Source organism: Bufo bufo, chromosome 4, assembly GCF_905171765.1.
Source record: "Bufo bufo chromosome 4, aBufBuf1.1, whole genome shotgun sequence".
NCBI lineage: Eukaryota > Metazoa > Chordata > Amphibia > Anura > Bufonidae > Bufo > Bufo bufo.
The window spans coordinates 115,523,057-115,540,718 of record NC_053392.1 but is presented as its reverse complement, the minus strand read 5'-3'; the positions used below and the strand labels follow the sequence as shown (position 1 = coordinate 115,540,718).

General features: G+C 43.0%; 1 protein-coding gene across 3 annotated transcripts in view; it reads left to right on the top strand.

Annotated features, from left to right (window-relative positions):
- The window catches only part of EPHB1 (EPH receptor B1), a 327,629-nt gene that overhangs the window by 158,438 nt on the left and 151,529 nt on the right, over positions 1 to 17,662 (top strand). For all 3 annotated transcript variants that reach the window (XM_040427671.1, XM_040427670.1, XM_040427673.1), the window contains exon 3: positions 7,912 to 8,593. In XM_040427671.1, coding sequence (XP_040283605.1) covers positions 7,912 to 8,593 — 682 coding nt within the window. The remainder of the gene's footprint in view (positions 1 to 7,911; positions 8,594 to 17,662) is intronic.

Genomic DNA, 17,662 nt, shown 5'->3' with positions numbered 1-17,662 from the left:
TGTAAGTATTGGGTGCAATGACAGGGCGCGGCGATTGCGCCACCCCCGCCATTGTACTCCTCAGATGATGCTTTCATAGCTGATCACGGCATCTGAAAGTAATAACACAGTGTAAAATAAAAAAAAATTAAAAAAATTAAATCATACTTATGCTTATCCATTTGTTCGTGACGGACTGGTCGCCGCCATCTTGATCTAGCGCAAAATCTTGCACGGCCTGTGATGTCATATGTCATCGCGCACAAGAGGGCAACGGCTGCTGGCCCGTCACGAGCAAATGGATGAAGTAAGTATGATTTTTTTTGTTTTTTACCAACCTTCAGGGAAAATCAATTCGCTACCACAAAGCACGAGGAAATTTGGCTTCGCGGCAAATGGAATTTTCCTCCATACTTAGATGGAAGTCCACTTTGTGGACTTTGATTCACTCAACAGTAATGATGTCCTCTAATACCAATGATGTGGGTTGAGATTTCTTCTGTGAATTCTTCAGTCCATGTTATTAGTGTTGACACGGCCTAAGATAAGACAACATTAAAGAAATTTGACCACAAATGACATGTATTACTTATCCACAGGATAAGTAATAAATGCCCGATTTGCTGGTAGTCCCACCACTAAGATCCCCACCAGTCACTAGAACAGGGGTCCTCAACACTGCACGACCACAGTGAGGTGAAGCTTGAATGGAATAGTGGTTGGGAATGTGCTCTACTCCATTTAAAGTCTATGTGACTGAAAGAGAAGATAGCTTCGGGGCCCCATGCTAGTGATCTCTAGTTCCCAGTTGTGGGACCCCAATCAGACATCTCCTAACTTGTGGAAAAACTCTTTTAAAAAGGTTTCTCGAGTGTTTAATACTGATGACTATTCTCAGGATAGGTCGTCAGTATCTTATCGGTGGCGGTCCGATTCCCAGCACCTACACGATCAGCTGTTTGAAGAGGCCGCGGTACCCTTGCAGCTTACCAAGCACAAGGCCATCCATTGGATATCGCCGTGCTTGGAATTGCATCTCAGCCCCAATCACTTGAATAGAACTGTGGTGCACCAAAGCCATGTGACCAATGAACGTGACGTCACTGGTCTAAGAAGAGGCCGCAGAGCTCACCGGAGCTCCATGGTCTCTTCAAACAGCTGATAGGCAGGAATACCGGGAGTCAGACCCCACCAATTAAATATTGATGGCCTTTCCTGATGATAGGTTGGTATTACAGCCATGTAAGAATTATATGTACTGCACTGCTGAATTGTACCTCTATGAAGTGCCATATTCTACCCTAAAAGTGATGCTTCTAAAGAAGACTTTCTTTGTAATATTTCATGAGATGAAGCATACTATACATTTTCTCTCCTGGATTCTGGAGGTATAGATAGGCCTTTAGCAAGTTAGGTACAAAGTGGATCAATTATATGACTGTGCATGAGGGCCAAGTCCTTTCTGTGGCCTAAAACATGCATTCTGGAAAAAGGGTCTTGATGAACCCAATATCCAAAAATATTATTCTAAGTCAATGTGAAGAGGATCATGAATTGCTTTATTTGAATTCTATATCTTGTTCGTAACTGGAGATATTTTACAACGTCAGTTCCCAACCCAATAGTACTATAGAGGCTTCTATGGGTCCAGTGATGAGGGGATGCTCTGCTCATATATATTATTTCCCCTCTCCATGGATCGCTGTGTTGCAGCCCCACAATTTGACATTTGATGGCACATGCCAAGAGTTATTTCAGGTTGGAGGTTGTATACAACATAAGAGAAAGGACTGGTAACAAGACTGAAAGAGCGCATTGTGAAGCAGTGTTGGCTCCGACACTTCATAAATAGTCGAGACAATGAAGTCCCTTTATCATATTAGCAGGGGATCCACGTATTCCTGGTTGCACCACTAACCTAACATTCAGGAGAATTAATTTTCCACTGAAAAAAAAGATCAATGGACAATGAACTCTTTGTTATAAATGATCACTAAGGACATCTATGACCATCTAGAGGCAAGAAGCTGCAGGCTGAATGCATTTCTATAGGTCAAAGGAATAACTGATATAAGAATTTATATGAGTTTAATCTCCAGAATAATAGACTTGTACTGGTACATTAACGCTTCTAATAAACAAGATTTCCCTACCCTGATGTAATGACTTTAGAAATTATCGATTACCAGAAATGACATCATAATTCTATCATTATAGGGCTGCTGTGTGCGGGAATTTATATAGATAGTAAAATTATTTTAATGTAATATCTATGGGATCAGAAAATGTAACATTATTCAGTTTTCTCAAGTATCAGTACCAATCAGTCCCAGCAGTTATCTCTCCATATTCTGCATGGACTACTTGACACACCACTATGTCACCTCCATCTGACATGCTGAATATAGAGGCTTAGCATTATTATTTATTATTAAAGCGCCATTCATTGCATAGCGTTGTACATATGAAAAGCGGTGCACATACATAATACAGACAATTGCACTAAGCATGAAGAAGACGAGTTACAAACTGGTACAGAAGGAGAGAGGGCCCTGCCCGTGAGGGCTTACAATCTACATGGTATGGGAGAAGGACACAGTAGGTGCGTGTGAAGCTGGTCATGGTGGTGTAGAGGCAGCAGGGTCACTGGTTGTAGGCTTGTCTGAAGAGGTGAGTTTTCAGGTTTCTTTTGAAGGATTCCACTGTAGGTGAGAGTCTGATATGTTGGGGTAGCGAGTTCCAGAGTGTGGGGGATGCACGGGAGAAATCTTGGAGTCGATTGTGGGAAGAGGTGATAAGAGGAGATAAGGAGATCTTGTGAGGATCGGAGATTGCGTGTGGGGATGTATCGGGAAAGTAGCTCAGAGATGTAGGGAGGGGACAGGTTGTGGATGACCTTGTATGTATTTGTTAGTACTTTGAAGTGAATTTGTTGGGCAATGGGGAGCCAGTGAAGGGATTGGCAGAGGGGAGAGGCAGAGGAGTAACAGGGTGAGAGGTTGATCAGTCGTGCAGCAGAGTTGAGGATAGATTGGAGGGGTGCGAGAGTGCTAGATGGAAGGCCACAGAGGAGAATGTTGCAGTAGTCTAGGCGGGAGATGATGAGGGCATGTATAAGCATTTTCTGTATTAAGAATGCTATTATTTTCCCTTATAACCATGTTATAAGGGAAAAAAATAAAGATCGGGTCCCCGTCCCGAACGTCACCTAGCAACCATGCGTGAAAATCGCACTGCATCCGCACTTGCTTGCGGATGCTTGCGATTTTCATGCAGCCCCATTCACTTCTATGCATGAACAATGCACAATATAGAGCATACTGTGATTTTCACGCAACGCACAAGTGATGCATGAAAATCACTGCTCATCTGCACAGCCCCATTGAAATGAATGGGTCTGGATTCAGTGCGGGTGCAATGCGTTCACCTCACGCATTGCACCCGCACGGAATTCTCGCCCGTGTGAAAGGGGCCTTAGACAACCCTTTTCATATGAGTCTGGCTCCTGAGACTCTTAGCATAGACCTGATTTTACCAGGGAGAAGGTATGGCTTGTGAGGAAGTCTAGTCTTAGTATAAAAGATGGCTATTCAGATTGGCCACCCCTAGTGGACCGCTTGACAGCTGCTCATAGAGTGGGGTCCTAACTCCCAAGTATCCCACATGGGACAAGCCCCTAGCAGCCGATCTTGGGAAAGAAGTAGAATTTGGATTTAGTTTAAAGGGGACCTGCTATGTCAACCATCCATGCTGCCCGATCTGTGGGCCTTATGTTACAGAGCAGTAGGGGCTGAGCAGATTAGAATATAGGTTTTGGGGAAAAGATTCAGTATAACCTATAATTTAACGAGTCAAGTGGGCGGTCCTGCTCACTAATTGGCAACTATTTCTCTGTGCACACTTCTACAGGGAAGGCGGTCAATCACACATTAGGACCGCCCACTTGACTCTTCCAGGATAATTACAGTTTATACTGAATTTTATTGTCAAAATTGTATATCAATCTGTTCAGCTCCTGCTCGTCTATAACGTAATGCCCACAGACTGGACAGCGTGCTCAACAATACATCATTTGCACATAATCTCAGTAAATGAAGCCATAGTTTGGCACTGGGAATTCAGTTTGTGGCGGATTATGAAAGTTTTGCTGTATATTAGCATTTGGCGTACATTACTGAAGGTATTGAATAAATGATGGGAGTAATTAGGCCGCCATCTGATTCTTTACTGGATGCGCTATAAGGCCAAGTGCTTCATTTTCCTAATAGTCTAATGTACATTATGATTATTATTGGCGGTTTGATTCACGGTTTGTAAGCGCTAATGTTGGGAGGAATGAACGCTTCCGTCACTGCCTCTCCACACGCACCTTATCCTCTTTCATCTCCTGTTTATTTCATTATCAGAACAATAACATTGCTTTTTAAGATGGGGTTTTAATTAGTTGCTGCGGTGACTTCCTCCCCGGAGCTCGCGGAGCGCAAATTTCTAAAGTACCATGAAGTGCTATCCAGCCAAATTAATCTTTGTGATTAATATCACTTACCTTTGTGATGCCAGAGTAGCAGAAATGTAGATAATGAGCCAGGAGTAGACAAGATGATGCTTGGTGGGGGGTTTGCTTTATGCAAAAGATAAAAATGTATAGTTCTCAGAAGACAAGTTATGCTGCGTGGAGCACAATGCTGCAGAAGGAAAATTCTCCATAGAGATAAAATGCAGAGCTCTACCAGACAAGCGCAGCAGACACAAGGTAATTTTACATGCAAATAGTAACAGCTTCTGCTTCCCTGGCTGCTGTTTTACTTGACACTTTAAAAACCTCAGTCTCCATTTTAATATGGCATGCTTCTGTATTCAGGAAAACCATCTGTCTGAAATAGCTTTCTGAATTACATTGCGGTAGCTTTTTACATTCTGGATTGACATCCTTTCGCATACAGTAATCCTCCATCGCGTGTTCTCCGAGCCAGCGCTATGAAGGATGTGGCCGGGCGCTAGAATACGATTCTAAAGTGCCTTGTAATGTTTGGTATTTTCCGGGTTATGTCACTTTTAAAGGGGCTATCCCATGGCTAATGTAAAAAAAGAAAATCAGACATCATATAGTACATGACAACCTCTTTCTAACAAAGCTAGAACCAGCCCTGTACCTCACATGGATCCAGAGATCTCCTCACTCATTGCTCTGCTAGATTTATATCAGGCTGACAGCTCAAGGGGAGTTACAGCTAAGGGGGCGTGTCTCAGCTCTCCCTATCACAGCTCAGGGGGCGTGTCTCAGCTCTCCCTATCACAGCTCAGGAGGCAGTTGTAGGATGAAACTGAGCATGTGCGGCCATCTCAGTGAGCAGGTCAAAGAAATAAGAAAAAAAACAGCAGGTGGCGCTATACAGATACATTTTATGGAATAACTCATTGGCTATGCAAAATATTTAATTACATGCAATTACAAAAGTATTCAGATCCAGATGGTTTGAAAACTGTAGAATATTTTTTGTGGGACAGCTCCGTTAAGATAAGGAACGTGAAGCTGCCTATGAAATGGTTGGAGGGCAAAATCTGCAGGGATTTTGTACAGGATAAATTAGAGGGCAGGGGTGGACTGGCCATAGACCCTACAGTGAAATTTCCCAGTGGGCTGATGCCCAGTGGGCTTTCCATGCCCCCCTCATGGCCACCAGCCAGGTACATAACGATTTAATGCTCTCAGCATTAAAGGGAACCTGCCACCTCAAAAATACATTTAAAACCGCCAGCATTATCTCATAGGTTCAAAAAACAATGTTTTAAGCGCCATCAGCGCTATCTTGCCGGTCAGCTTGAAGTCAAGGGGGCAGCGGCTTCCTTGCTTCAAGCCAAGGTAAGCACGCCCCCTAAACGTCCCCTCTTTTGTTAGATTAATAGCCTGCAGTGCACCGCCGGAACCCGGCTAACAGCGGCAGCTGGAGACAGGATCGCATCTTACCAATGAGCGCACCACGCATGCGCGAGACTTATGCGATCCTGGCCGCAGTGCAGGCTGTAAATCTAACAAAAGAGGGGACGGTTAGGGGGCGTGTTCACCTTGACGAAGCAAGGAAGCCGCTGACCCTTGACTTCAAGCTGACCGGCAAGATAACTCTGATGGCGCCTAAACATTGTTTTTGAACCTATGGAGCATCAGATTAACGGATCAAACATATGATTATAAACAGACTGGGGGCTACTATGAGGGAATGCTGGCGTTTTTATATGTGTTTTTGAGGTCACAGGTTTCCTTTAACTCATGAAGGAGCATCAGGCACGTACACACCAGTCAGCAGCCGCAGGTGACCTCCTGAATTCAACTGTATTGCTCTCCCCGGGCCAATGATACAGTTTCATACTGTGGTGCGGGCGGCAGTATTTTGTGCTGCACTGTGGTATTTGGAGATGTAGGTGCTGTGGCCGGCGAATGGTGCTGGATTCAGTAACCAGGCCAGTTGTGGAAGATAAACGTCTCTCTTTACTATAGTACGGAATGAGAGTTGTACTACATCAGACAATTGACAATGCAAATGTTCCCAGATAGAAATGTATGGATATAGGCCAGGATGAGGTTGTAGTACTGCTTCTCTCTGTCTCACTTCTGCAGAATCTAAGGCTGGCAGTATTATTCTTGCTATGATGGCTGTAATTACCAGTTGAGGGGTACAGGAGTATGATACGGCTGGCCAGACCATGTCCAAGTGTGAAGGGTGTCCAAGCAATGTCCCTCTCACAGCAGTAAAGTCGCTATCAGCCTTAAACAGCAAATACCTTACTGACTTATTCCAATGCTCGGCCGTGGAGATTCTGCAACTTTTAGTTCTTTCTTTTTCTCTCTATTTCTTTCTGGAGTACTGGGAAGTAGAGATGTTTTTTTTTCTCTGTAGACTTCTTAGAGATAGTAATTCTCTGGGATAGAGGCCTAGTCCGCTGAGGAGTGAAGACATATAGCTTCCCCTCACTTCCTCAACTGACTCACTACTAGGGGCAGATCTAAATCCAAAACCTAACTTCCTACAGGGCCAGAATCAGGATCGGTACCCCTGACTGATCCATACAGAGATATGCTGGTACATTACAAGGAATTAACATATTAAATAGCATCACATAACAAGAACAGTTTGCAAGTACCCTATTCTGGGGTGCTACAGAATCAGGAGTAATAAAGAGTAATGTACATGAGGAGGAGGAGGGCAAATATAGAAGTATCAGATGCTTAAAATTGTGGATGTTAGTAATAAGTTTGATTGGGGTGGCAAATTTTCAGAGAACTAATGCAGCACAAGGAATGTTTTGGAGATAGAAGTGGAAGGTTTGAATTATGAATAGTGTTCAGGTTCATTTACACGTGCTGACCAAGCAGGCAATTATTGGGAAGGACCATTCCTTCTCGATAATTGCCTGCTCATCAGTGGAGGTGAAGAGCTGCATCTAGATGAATTGTTTGTGGGCAGCAGACTGTCTACACAGCATAATCTGCTGCCCAGAAACATTGATTTAATGTTCTACATCAGCGATGAATTCACTCGAAGAAAAAGCATTTTGATCGCGATCGGCAGCACATTTCATTGGGCCTATTATTGGGAACTAACATTTGTAGTAATGTTTGTTCCCGATAATCGGCTCGATAATTGGCTTAGATCTCTGGCACAACAGAGAGCACAGGTAGGGTGTTAGACAAAAGGAAGATACAAGGAGATGAAGAATGTCACAGTTCTATTTTGTACAGATGTAATGCATTCTCAGGGTAATAATGCCTTGCCATTGGGTTCCTCATGATGCCTGGTCTTTGGTGGGTTCAATATGGTTCACTTCCTGTATCTGCAGGTCACTATAGTAAGTTTCTGTAATGTACCTCAGATTAAAAGATGTTTGCTACACATATCTTATGGAGTAATTTATTGTCATTTTCGTTTCTTACAGTGGGAAGAAGTAAGTGGCTACGATGAAAACCTGAACACTATCCGCACATATCAAGTGTGTAATGTCTTCGGGCCAAACCAAAACAACTGGCTCCGCACAACCTTTATTCCAAGGCGGAGCGCCCAACGCGTCTATGTGGAAATGCGTTTCACTGTCCGTGACTGCAGTAGTCTCCCCAATGTTCCAGGCTCTTGTAAAGAGACATTTAACCTGTATTATTACGAGACAGACTCTCACGTTGCCAACAAAGACTCTGCATTTTGGAATGAAGCCCCTTATCTTAAAGTGGACACCATAGCTGCTGACGAGAGTTTCTCACAGGTAGACTTTGGAGGCAGATTGATGAAGGTGAACACCGAGGTTCGTAGTTTTGGCCCATTGACTCGCAGTGGCTTCTATTTAGCCTTCCAGGATTATGGAGCATGCATGTCGCTCCTCTCCGTCCGTGTCTTCTTTAAAAAGTGCCCTAGTGTGGTTCAGAATTTTGCAGTCTTCCCTGAAACCATGACTGGAGCAGAGAGCACATCATTAGTAATATCAAGAGGGACCTGCATCCCAAATGCTGAGGAAGTGGATGTACATATTAAACTGTACTGCAATGGAGATGGGGAGTGGATGGTTCCGATAGGAAGATGTACTTGTAAAGCCGGATATGAGCCTGAGAACCATACTGTCTGTAAAGGTAAGAACTCTTATCTTTTTAATGACCTTCCACATTAATGTTGCAACTTGCATTTTCTGTAGACCGGACTCATTTGGTATCTTTCTGGGATTTACATACTGATATGAGATGAGCTGATATGTTTTCATTGCACTGAAAGGTGACATGTTTGTTGCCTCCACACTAAAAGGCCTATTAGACTTTGGGAACAAGCATTTAGAATGGTGCTGCCAATCAGCCAATAAACAAGCAAATGGCGTAGATTTGTATCCTTCATCAGGATAAAAGATGCGCAATTATGGGCGGCAAATCTCTCTGTGTATTCAGTTATGTGCTACCAATAATCAATAGAAATAGCGATAGTTTCTCCCCTATTTATTTCAAAATCACCTGAGTAATAGGCCGGTGCAAACAAGCACCAATCAGTGTGCTCATTGTCGATTGGCGCATTACATAGGTAGAGTTTACACAAGATCCATCTGAACGTATGCAAGACCACGGTCCAACATTAATTTATACTACAAGTAATACTTCCCCTGTAGTGGACATCACTGTGGAAATAAGCAGTCACATGGAGGGCAGAGGTAGATGGGCTTCAGTTTAAAAAAGGGTTGTCCAGATGGGATGACCCCTTCAGGTGTAGGACTCCAATGAAGCATTATGGCACATACACACTGCCCCACATTTACTAAGATGTTTATGCCAGTATGCCTGTTGGTGTAAACTGTGCCATCTGCCTCCAGACTTGTAAATAGTCCCTAAAGGTGGTGCTGTGCTTGGTCTAAATTTTTACCTGGCCCCTTCGAGTTGTCCATTTTGGCCAGTGTGGGATAAAAAGGTTGTGAACTTCTGCTTTAATGAATGAATCCAAGAAATAGAACCAACAGAAGGCAATAAATAATGGCCAGAAAAGGGGTCAACAGAGCTAATCGAATAAAGTCTACAAAATCCTCATTGGTAGTATAAATTCATAAGTCCCATGAAGTTTTATGGATTTTATCCTGTTGACTTTATGTTGCAAATTTACTGAAATATGGTTATTAGTGATACATGGTTATCAGATAGATAGATAGATAGATAGATAGATAGATCCGTAATTAAGCCAAGGTCTCACCTCATTCTTAACCTCTCTGGACAAGAGGAAGAAAGTGCTTTTCCATCTATAATCCTGTCCGCTGCAGTGTGAATTCAGCATAATGCAAAGTGGTTCTTTATTTTCGTGTTAAATGCACCCTGGCCTTTTGGGAAAAAACTGCCAATTACTCATTCAGAGGATTAAAGAGTAGCATAAAATGGTGAGAAAGCATTTAGACAAGGTCAATACAACAGCTTCCAAGTTGCTGATGAAAGACAGGCTGGCCCATGTTTACTAAGTAGTGCAATTACATCAAATTGATGGCATGGATGGAGCCATATAGTACATTTTAGGGTCATTCCTTGGCCCTTTTGAGGTCAGCTTATGGATACTTACGTATTGCTAGAGGTAGTAGAGGTATGGAAATTCCTGAAAAGTCTGGTCCACCATAGACATGCAAAAGATGCATATTTGATAACACCAATTTTGGTCGGGTCTACCAACAATAGTGCATAGTGGTTGTCAGTCTACTGACACCTGTAGTGTGGAGGAAACTGATCTGGCAGATTGGAATTTACATGCTTAATATTTTAATTCTTCTTAAAGGGATTTTCTAGTTTGCACCAACCTCATTTAAAACAATCATTTATGAAGGCAGCTGTACTTTTGTAATGTATTTCTTTTATCTTTATTGCTCCTATCGTCCGTTCTGGGCTGTGGTCACATGACCATGTCCATGAAGCTTTTTCTTATTTCCTGTGATGTTATGTCCATAGGCGGGGCAGTGATAGGGGAGTTTATGTATAAATAACTGTGTGGGAGCAGCTATAAAGTAGGTGGGCAGTGATAGGGGAGTTTCTGTGTAACTAGCTGAGTGAAAGGAGCTATAAACTAGGTGGGCATTGTTAGAAGCGGAGGAAGTGGAAGAAGAAGTGCATCATGGGTTTGGTTGGATACAGCCACAGGAAGTGCTACATACAGGATGAAAACAAAGAAGAGGGATTCGTGTACATGGTGAAAACGGGTCAGAAGAGTCCAAACTGAAATAAACAAGCATGGGGAAGATGTACATGAGGTAAGCATCTACAGGAGCATATCTTTTAAAAACCATAATGATCCTGTAGAACCCCTTTAAAGGGCTTGCCTGATTTATAAAATCGATTTTCAAATACCCTATAAGTAAATTCTAACTTAATACATGGTGGTCTCCCTTTTATCTGTTTGCCAGAACAAAGGGCGGCTACAAAGAGCATCAGACTCTCTGGAGGACCCAACATAGCCATGTATTCCTCAGACTTTGTATTGATTTCAAAGTAAATGGTGCAATTCCTTTTTTCTCCTGGGGTGGCACTGCAGGGACACAGTACACTTCCCCCACAGCTGATTACTAGAGGTCGCCATAGAAGTACACCCTGAGATAACCTTATTGCTTGTGAATTGTCTTAGATGGACAAGTCTTACAGGATGAGGAATGCCCAGGTGTCTGACACTACTTTTCTCCAACTCCACTTGTGTATGGGACTGATAGCAAATTATTATTGGACTAACCGCGTCCGCTACCTGAAGTCTTCCTCTTTGGTGATCCATAAAGATTGGAAGTAATCACCTCGACCCTGGCACCCACAGGGCACTATCACATGCTAACTATTGGCACACTGGCTGTTCTCCTCTATGGCAATCTCCTGCAGAGTGCCACTGCTGTGTGATAAAACCTGATTATAATCTGACAGCCAGCATCAGACTTCACCACTCTTTTTATGTGCCATCCATTTCGTATGGATTGTGAACTTGTAGGGTATGGCAGTGTACGGTATACTTTATGTACCTACTATTTTCAGCGTCATTTATCTGCAACAATGTACCTTCCTCTCTGTATTCTTACTACAGGGAATACATTGGGAGACAAAAGAATCAAGATGTAAATACATGTACAATGTTATAAACAGGACATAAGAGACAGGAAAACGTGCACACACTAGGGTTGCACCTGGTATCGAATTGTCGATACCCAATCGATACTTTTGTAGTGGTATCGATTCGATACCAGGATTTGCCTTTCACCGATACTACTATCACAGAATATGGCACACGCTGCTCTCTGCGCACTCCATGTTCCCTCAGCAGCACAGGGGAGAAGGAAGCATCCTCTCCCTCCCCACTGTGCCGCTGCTGCCGCTGCCACCAATGAGTGGAGAGAGGAGCGGAGGAGGGGAGGGGCTGTGGCCATTGCGCCACCAATTAAGATAATCAACATTTAATACAGATACAGGGGGCGGGTGCCGGCGGCAGAATCACATAGCCGGCACCTGACCTCTATGACAGGGAGCTGCGATCAGCGGCTGTTAACTCCTCAAGTGCCACACCTGAGGAGTTAACTGCCGCTGATTGCAGCTCCCTGTCATAGAGGTCGGGTGCCGGCTATGTGATTCTGTCACCGGCACCCACCTCATGTATCTGTATGAAACGTTAATTATCTTCATTGGTGGCACAGTGCGCCCCCCCCAGTATTAAAAATAGAGAGTGTGAAGGCCTATTCACCCTGATAGATCTCTATTAGGGTAAATAGGACAAGGGATTAAAATATCCCAGGTTCTGACCCCTAAGGGGGGAAATAGTTATTAAATAAAGAGTAAAAAAAAAAAAAGTTTAGAAAAATATTAAGTATAAATCACCCCCTTTCCCAATTTTATATATAAACAATAAATAAACATATTACATATCGCCACGTCCGAAAAGTCCAAACTATTAAATATATACGGACATCATCCGTCGACCGCAAAACACAAACGTTCATGTGCATGTAGGCTAAAACTCACATCAGTTGAGTTCACATCAGCATTTAGCTTTCTGTTGTTCTGACATGTCAGAACAAGAAAAAAATATATAAAAATGTTTCCGTTATCAAACTGAAGTGACACAAAGCAATCCTCAAAAAAAAGATGGATCCGTTATTTTTAGAGCTAATTTTTGTAATTTTTCAGTTAGGACGGATCAGAAGAAGGGGAAGCTGAATAGTGATGTGAACCTGGCCTAACAGACATTATAGGTGAGATGGAGGCATATAGATTCCTTTCTCATGGTAATACCATTTTCCGTGCTTCTGTACAACTGTTCTGTCTGTAGGGGACCTATTGCTATGTTCCTGAAACAAACCAAATGCGTGAATAGAATGCCAGAACTACAGTGAAGACTGACACAGTTACAGGGTTACATAGTTAATTCGGTTTAAAAAAGACATAAATCCATCAAGTTCAACCAAGGGATAGGTGGGGACGCGAATCCCAGAAGGAAGTGAGATCAGATTTCTACACATTTTCATAAGCATTAATGTTATTTACTTAGAATTCATCCAAAACCTTTATAAAACTGTCCACTGTTCCCGCTGTGACCACGTCCTGAGGAAGTCTGTTCCACAGATTCACAGTTCTTACAGTAAAGAAGCTTTGACGCTTCTGGAGACTGAACTTTTTCTTCTCCAGTCAGAGGCAGTGCCCCCTTGTCTTTTGAGTCTGCAAAAAAAGAGGGTTAGTCAGCACCTCCCAGTGCGCAGGTGCACGCCGCCATGGCAAAGACCTAGAGGAAAAAAAGGAGACAATGCGGCAGCACTCTGCAAATCAGACAAAGTACAACAATGCTTACAAAAATTATGATGCTAATACTACGCTTAAAAAGCGAGATGCTTGGTCAATGCATTTTGTACAAAACCATCTAAGCCCGTATGCCAAACGTCAAGGCGATCTCTGTTACACGGGTCCTAACACTAATTGGCTTAGATGGTTTTGTACAAAATGCATTGACCAAGCATCTCGCTTTTTAAGCGTAGTATTAGCATCATAATTTTTGTAAGCATTGTTGTACTTTGTCTGATTTGCAGAGTGCTGCCGCATTGTCTCCTTTTTTTCCTCTAGGTCTTTGCCATGGCGGCGTGCACCTGCGCACTGGGAGGTGCTGACTAACCCTCTTTTTTTGCAGATTTACAATGCTGGAGATGTGGCACTCCAGCGAGTCGTGCACTCCTGATTAGCCTGTCTGCCCCATAGGCTGATTTTAATTATTTTCAGTATAAAGCTGTGGCCTGCTCTCACTACATTCATTGGAAGCTGTTTAGCACCAGGAAGGGTATAGAGTGGGCTCAGCATGCATGTTGGTACCTGCATCCCTTGTAATGGAGGCCATTTTGGCACAAAAAACGGAAAAAGGCAGAGTGGATCCAGCATGCATGTGGGTCCAACACTCCCTGAATTTTATGGCGGTCATTATGGCGCATAACAGGTAGTATTTAGTGTTAGGACCCGTGTAACAGAGATCGCCTTGACGTTTGGCATACGGGCTTAGATGGTTTTGTACAAAATGCATTGACCAAGCATCTCGCTTTTTAAGCGTAGTATTAGCATCATAATTTTTGTAAGCATTGTTGTACTTTGTCTGATTTGCAGAGTGCTGCCGCATTGTCTCCTTTTTTTCCCCCTTGTCTTTTGAGGGGATTTTTACATGGAACAGCTTTTCACCATATTCTTTGTATGGCCCATTTATATACTTGTACAGGGTAATCATGTCGCCCCTTAGACGTCTCTTCTCAAGACTAAATAAAATTAATTATTTTAATCTTTCTTCCTAACTAAGACCCTCCATGCCCCTTATCATTTTAGTCGCTCTCCTCTGTACTTTTTCCAGCTCCAGAGCTTCCTTTCTATGGATTGGAGTCCAGAACTGAACTGCGTATTCCGGATGAGGCCGCACCAGCGCTTTGTAAAGTCCACGCCTTGTTTAATGCATGACAATATCCTGAGTAGCCAGTTGAGCAGTAGGAGCATGGGAATGGGAGGAGGATTGAAACTAAGGAGCTATGGAAATTGATATGACAAAATCAGGCTTGGAAAGTGGCATTGGTTAGACCAGGGCAACTCATAGCACATTAGTAGGACAACAGGTTATATAATGTGTTTGCACAAATCTGAGAGTTTTGAAGGTTTCTAGATTTGTGGCAGCAAAACCAATCTAAGTGCTATTAATGCCCAAAAATATTTGGCAGTGATTTTATTTGGCTAAATCCGGGATTATCTTTTTTATAAGCCTGCTCAGAGATAAAAGGCTTGATTTACAGTGACACAACTAGTTTAACCCATAGAAGTAATTGGAGAGAACCAAGCCCAAGAAGAAAGGGTATAGTTTTGTTTGCAGCAATGATATAATTATACTGTGATGTATCACTGCGCCATCAGGGGCTACAAGTCAGGGGAGACAGCAACAAATGTCTTTCCTACCCTACACATAAGATGGATTTCAGGCACTGGTAGGAGATGGAGATCTCAGCAGGTCTGCAGGCACTCAATGCCGAAAACAACATGACACGATCAATTTAATAAGAGTAAACACTGCGCAAGGTTCTGCCGCGCTGCCTCCGTGATGTCCGATCCGGGGCCCAGTGGAGTGTACTGCATGCTGAGCTCTCATAACGATGGTGTCAGTAGGGAGGGTATTAAAAATTGATTCATTTCCTGGCAAGGAAACTAAACCTGCAATGGGTCTTGGATTAGAGAATAAAGTCAGATCTGTGGTTTATTGTGCATGGCCGCTGTCACTTCATATTACCGACAGAACTGAAGATGGGACAGTGAATTAGTCTACATTGAATTGCTATATTTTAGCCTCTATAACCTCAGATTATCACTAATATTCTCATTGAATCATTACTATGCTAATTAGCTCTCCTCCAGAAAGAAGAGACACCCATCCATAGACAGCTGGTCTGGGGGTTTTGCCCCTCGTCAGTACAGAGCAGGATACTGGTTGGCTGGATTAAATGTATTTGATGCAACCCTGGTGAGGGGCAGTGGTGTAGCTACCATGGATGGAAGAACAGAGGCACCCGCAGGAGGAGAAGAGAGGAGAGTTGTTTTTTTTGTGTCCGGTCTGAGGTCTGAATTAAGGGGATCAAGGATGGGGGGGCCCCATTGAAAAATTTGCTGTGGGGCCCAGTCAGTTCTAGTGACACCAACGTGGGGTGCTTGGAGACTTACAGGCAATGCTTTGTGGGAAAAATATACAGATTATCTCTCCTCCAGAAGGAAGAAAACTATCATACTAGGTATTACTAGCCAAACTAAGACTCCTCAAAAATGAGAAGTCATCCATCCAGCTGTTTTGAGGTTCTTGCTTCAAATTATTACAATAGATCATAAAGTATCAGTGAGCTTTAGAGTTCAGGTAGGTGGGCCCTGATATTCACTGGGGGTGACCTTCATCCTCATTCCAGCAGTCCACCCATACCATACTGATTTACCTGCCACAGGAGGGGCTCATCAATGCCATCGACTTGTAGGAACAGTATACTAACCCTAAACCTCATGTTCCACTATTGCAGACAAAATGTTCTTGTATGGTTTATTCCTTTGTATTCACTCTTAAGGTGTACAAAAAAGAGGATGGCTAAAGTAGGAAGATTTTATGGTGTCCCCTTCACTTGTGCATCCTTTGACTGGAGGGTCTAATGATTGTTTGATTCCTTTCACCCCCCAGAAAGATTCAGTGTGGCTCTTCATGCTTGTTCCCACTTTGAGATACCACTACACGGATTCACGTCAACCATAAAGAAGAGATATGGGGGCCAATCCCCCGTCTTTTCCATATCAACCATGAGCAGAAAGTCAATACCTCATTGTCCCTCTTTGGCCTGTATTCCATTATACCGCTTCTTTGGCTTCCCATTATTGTCTTCCACAGGAGCAAACTGGTACTGGGATTGGCGGGCAGGGGACTTAAACAGGGTGACACATAATTTTTGCAGTGAGATGCTTGGTTTTGTATACTTTCCCGACATTTGAACATTGAGTGCAAAAATGGAACAGCAGAACTTAAAGGGGGTATGACGTGAACACTAGAGGGGTCTACCGTGTTAACGTGAACATTAACGCCATACTGCAGAGACTCATCACTTGTTTACTAATTGTGTAAACTGCTGGTTGTGCCCCGTAGCTTGGCGCTGCCAGCTGTCTGCTGTGTTGGTTGTATTTTATTGCTCTCCTTTACATTTTGGAGTCACACTTTCCTTTCTATAAAGCATCCCTTGCTCTGTTTTCTATTATCATTAAATGGTTTCTGATGTGCTTGCTTACTCAGCAGTTATCAAAGTGTTAAATCCTGCTGCTTTTGTAAGTAGTTGCTCAGGACATAGTCATATGCATGCGGAGAAAATGCTGCGCATTGAAAATTCTGTATCAATCACTGCAGCACTAATCAGAGTTCCCTTTACACCGACCAATTAAAGCGAAACATGAAAGACTTGTGGAAGCCTTTTGAAGTTAGACGTTCCGCTCGCTTCCTGATGCAGCAGATGCTGGTAGGCAGGCTCATGCCATCCTTGATGTGCTTGTTTGCCTATGTGTTCTCCCTAAACTTTTGAAGACTTGGAAAATAAAGTTAAGAAATGTGAAGGAAAAGCTTTGTTTGCAGTCTGGGTGGGAAATCAAAGGAGAATTTGATCACAATTGGGATTGTACATAACACTCAAGCAATCATATCTCTTCCAGAAGGGTGCCACCATCACTTCTGTAATATAGCAGTGACCACCTTGGTGTCCATAAGAGCACGGAGATCTAGTATGGTCAGTAGGAAGCTCGTAATTAGACACTGCCTAGCTAGATCTTCGTTGGCAGGAATTACTTAGTTATCCGTCCAGTGGACACGTCTTTATCATTTTCCCCACCTCCAGTTTTCTGCCATAAATAAAGTCGAAAACCTTGTGTTTGCGACTTTCTAAATGTCATGGTCTTTAAATTTAGGCGCAAGTGGTTTATCTACACCGCCCTCCCCACTTTCTTGGCATATTCATTTCAGCTTATGCAGTGTCTCACTCACTGATGGTTGTGGGCACTTTTGTATATGCTTCTCAAATGTATTTCTGTATTTACCTGTAATTCCTATTAACGGGCTGTTAGTGTCATTACATTTGTTCGGCCATATATATATATATATTTATTTTATTTTTATTTTTTGGGGGGGGGGGGGGTTGCTAA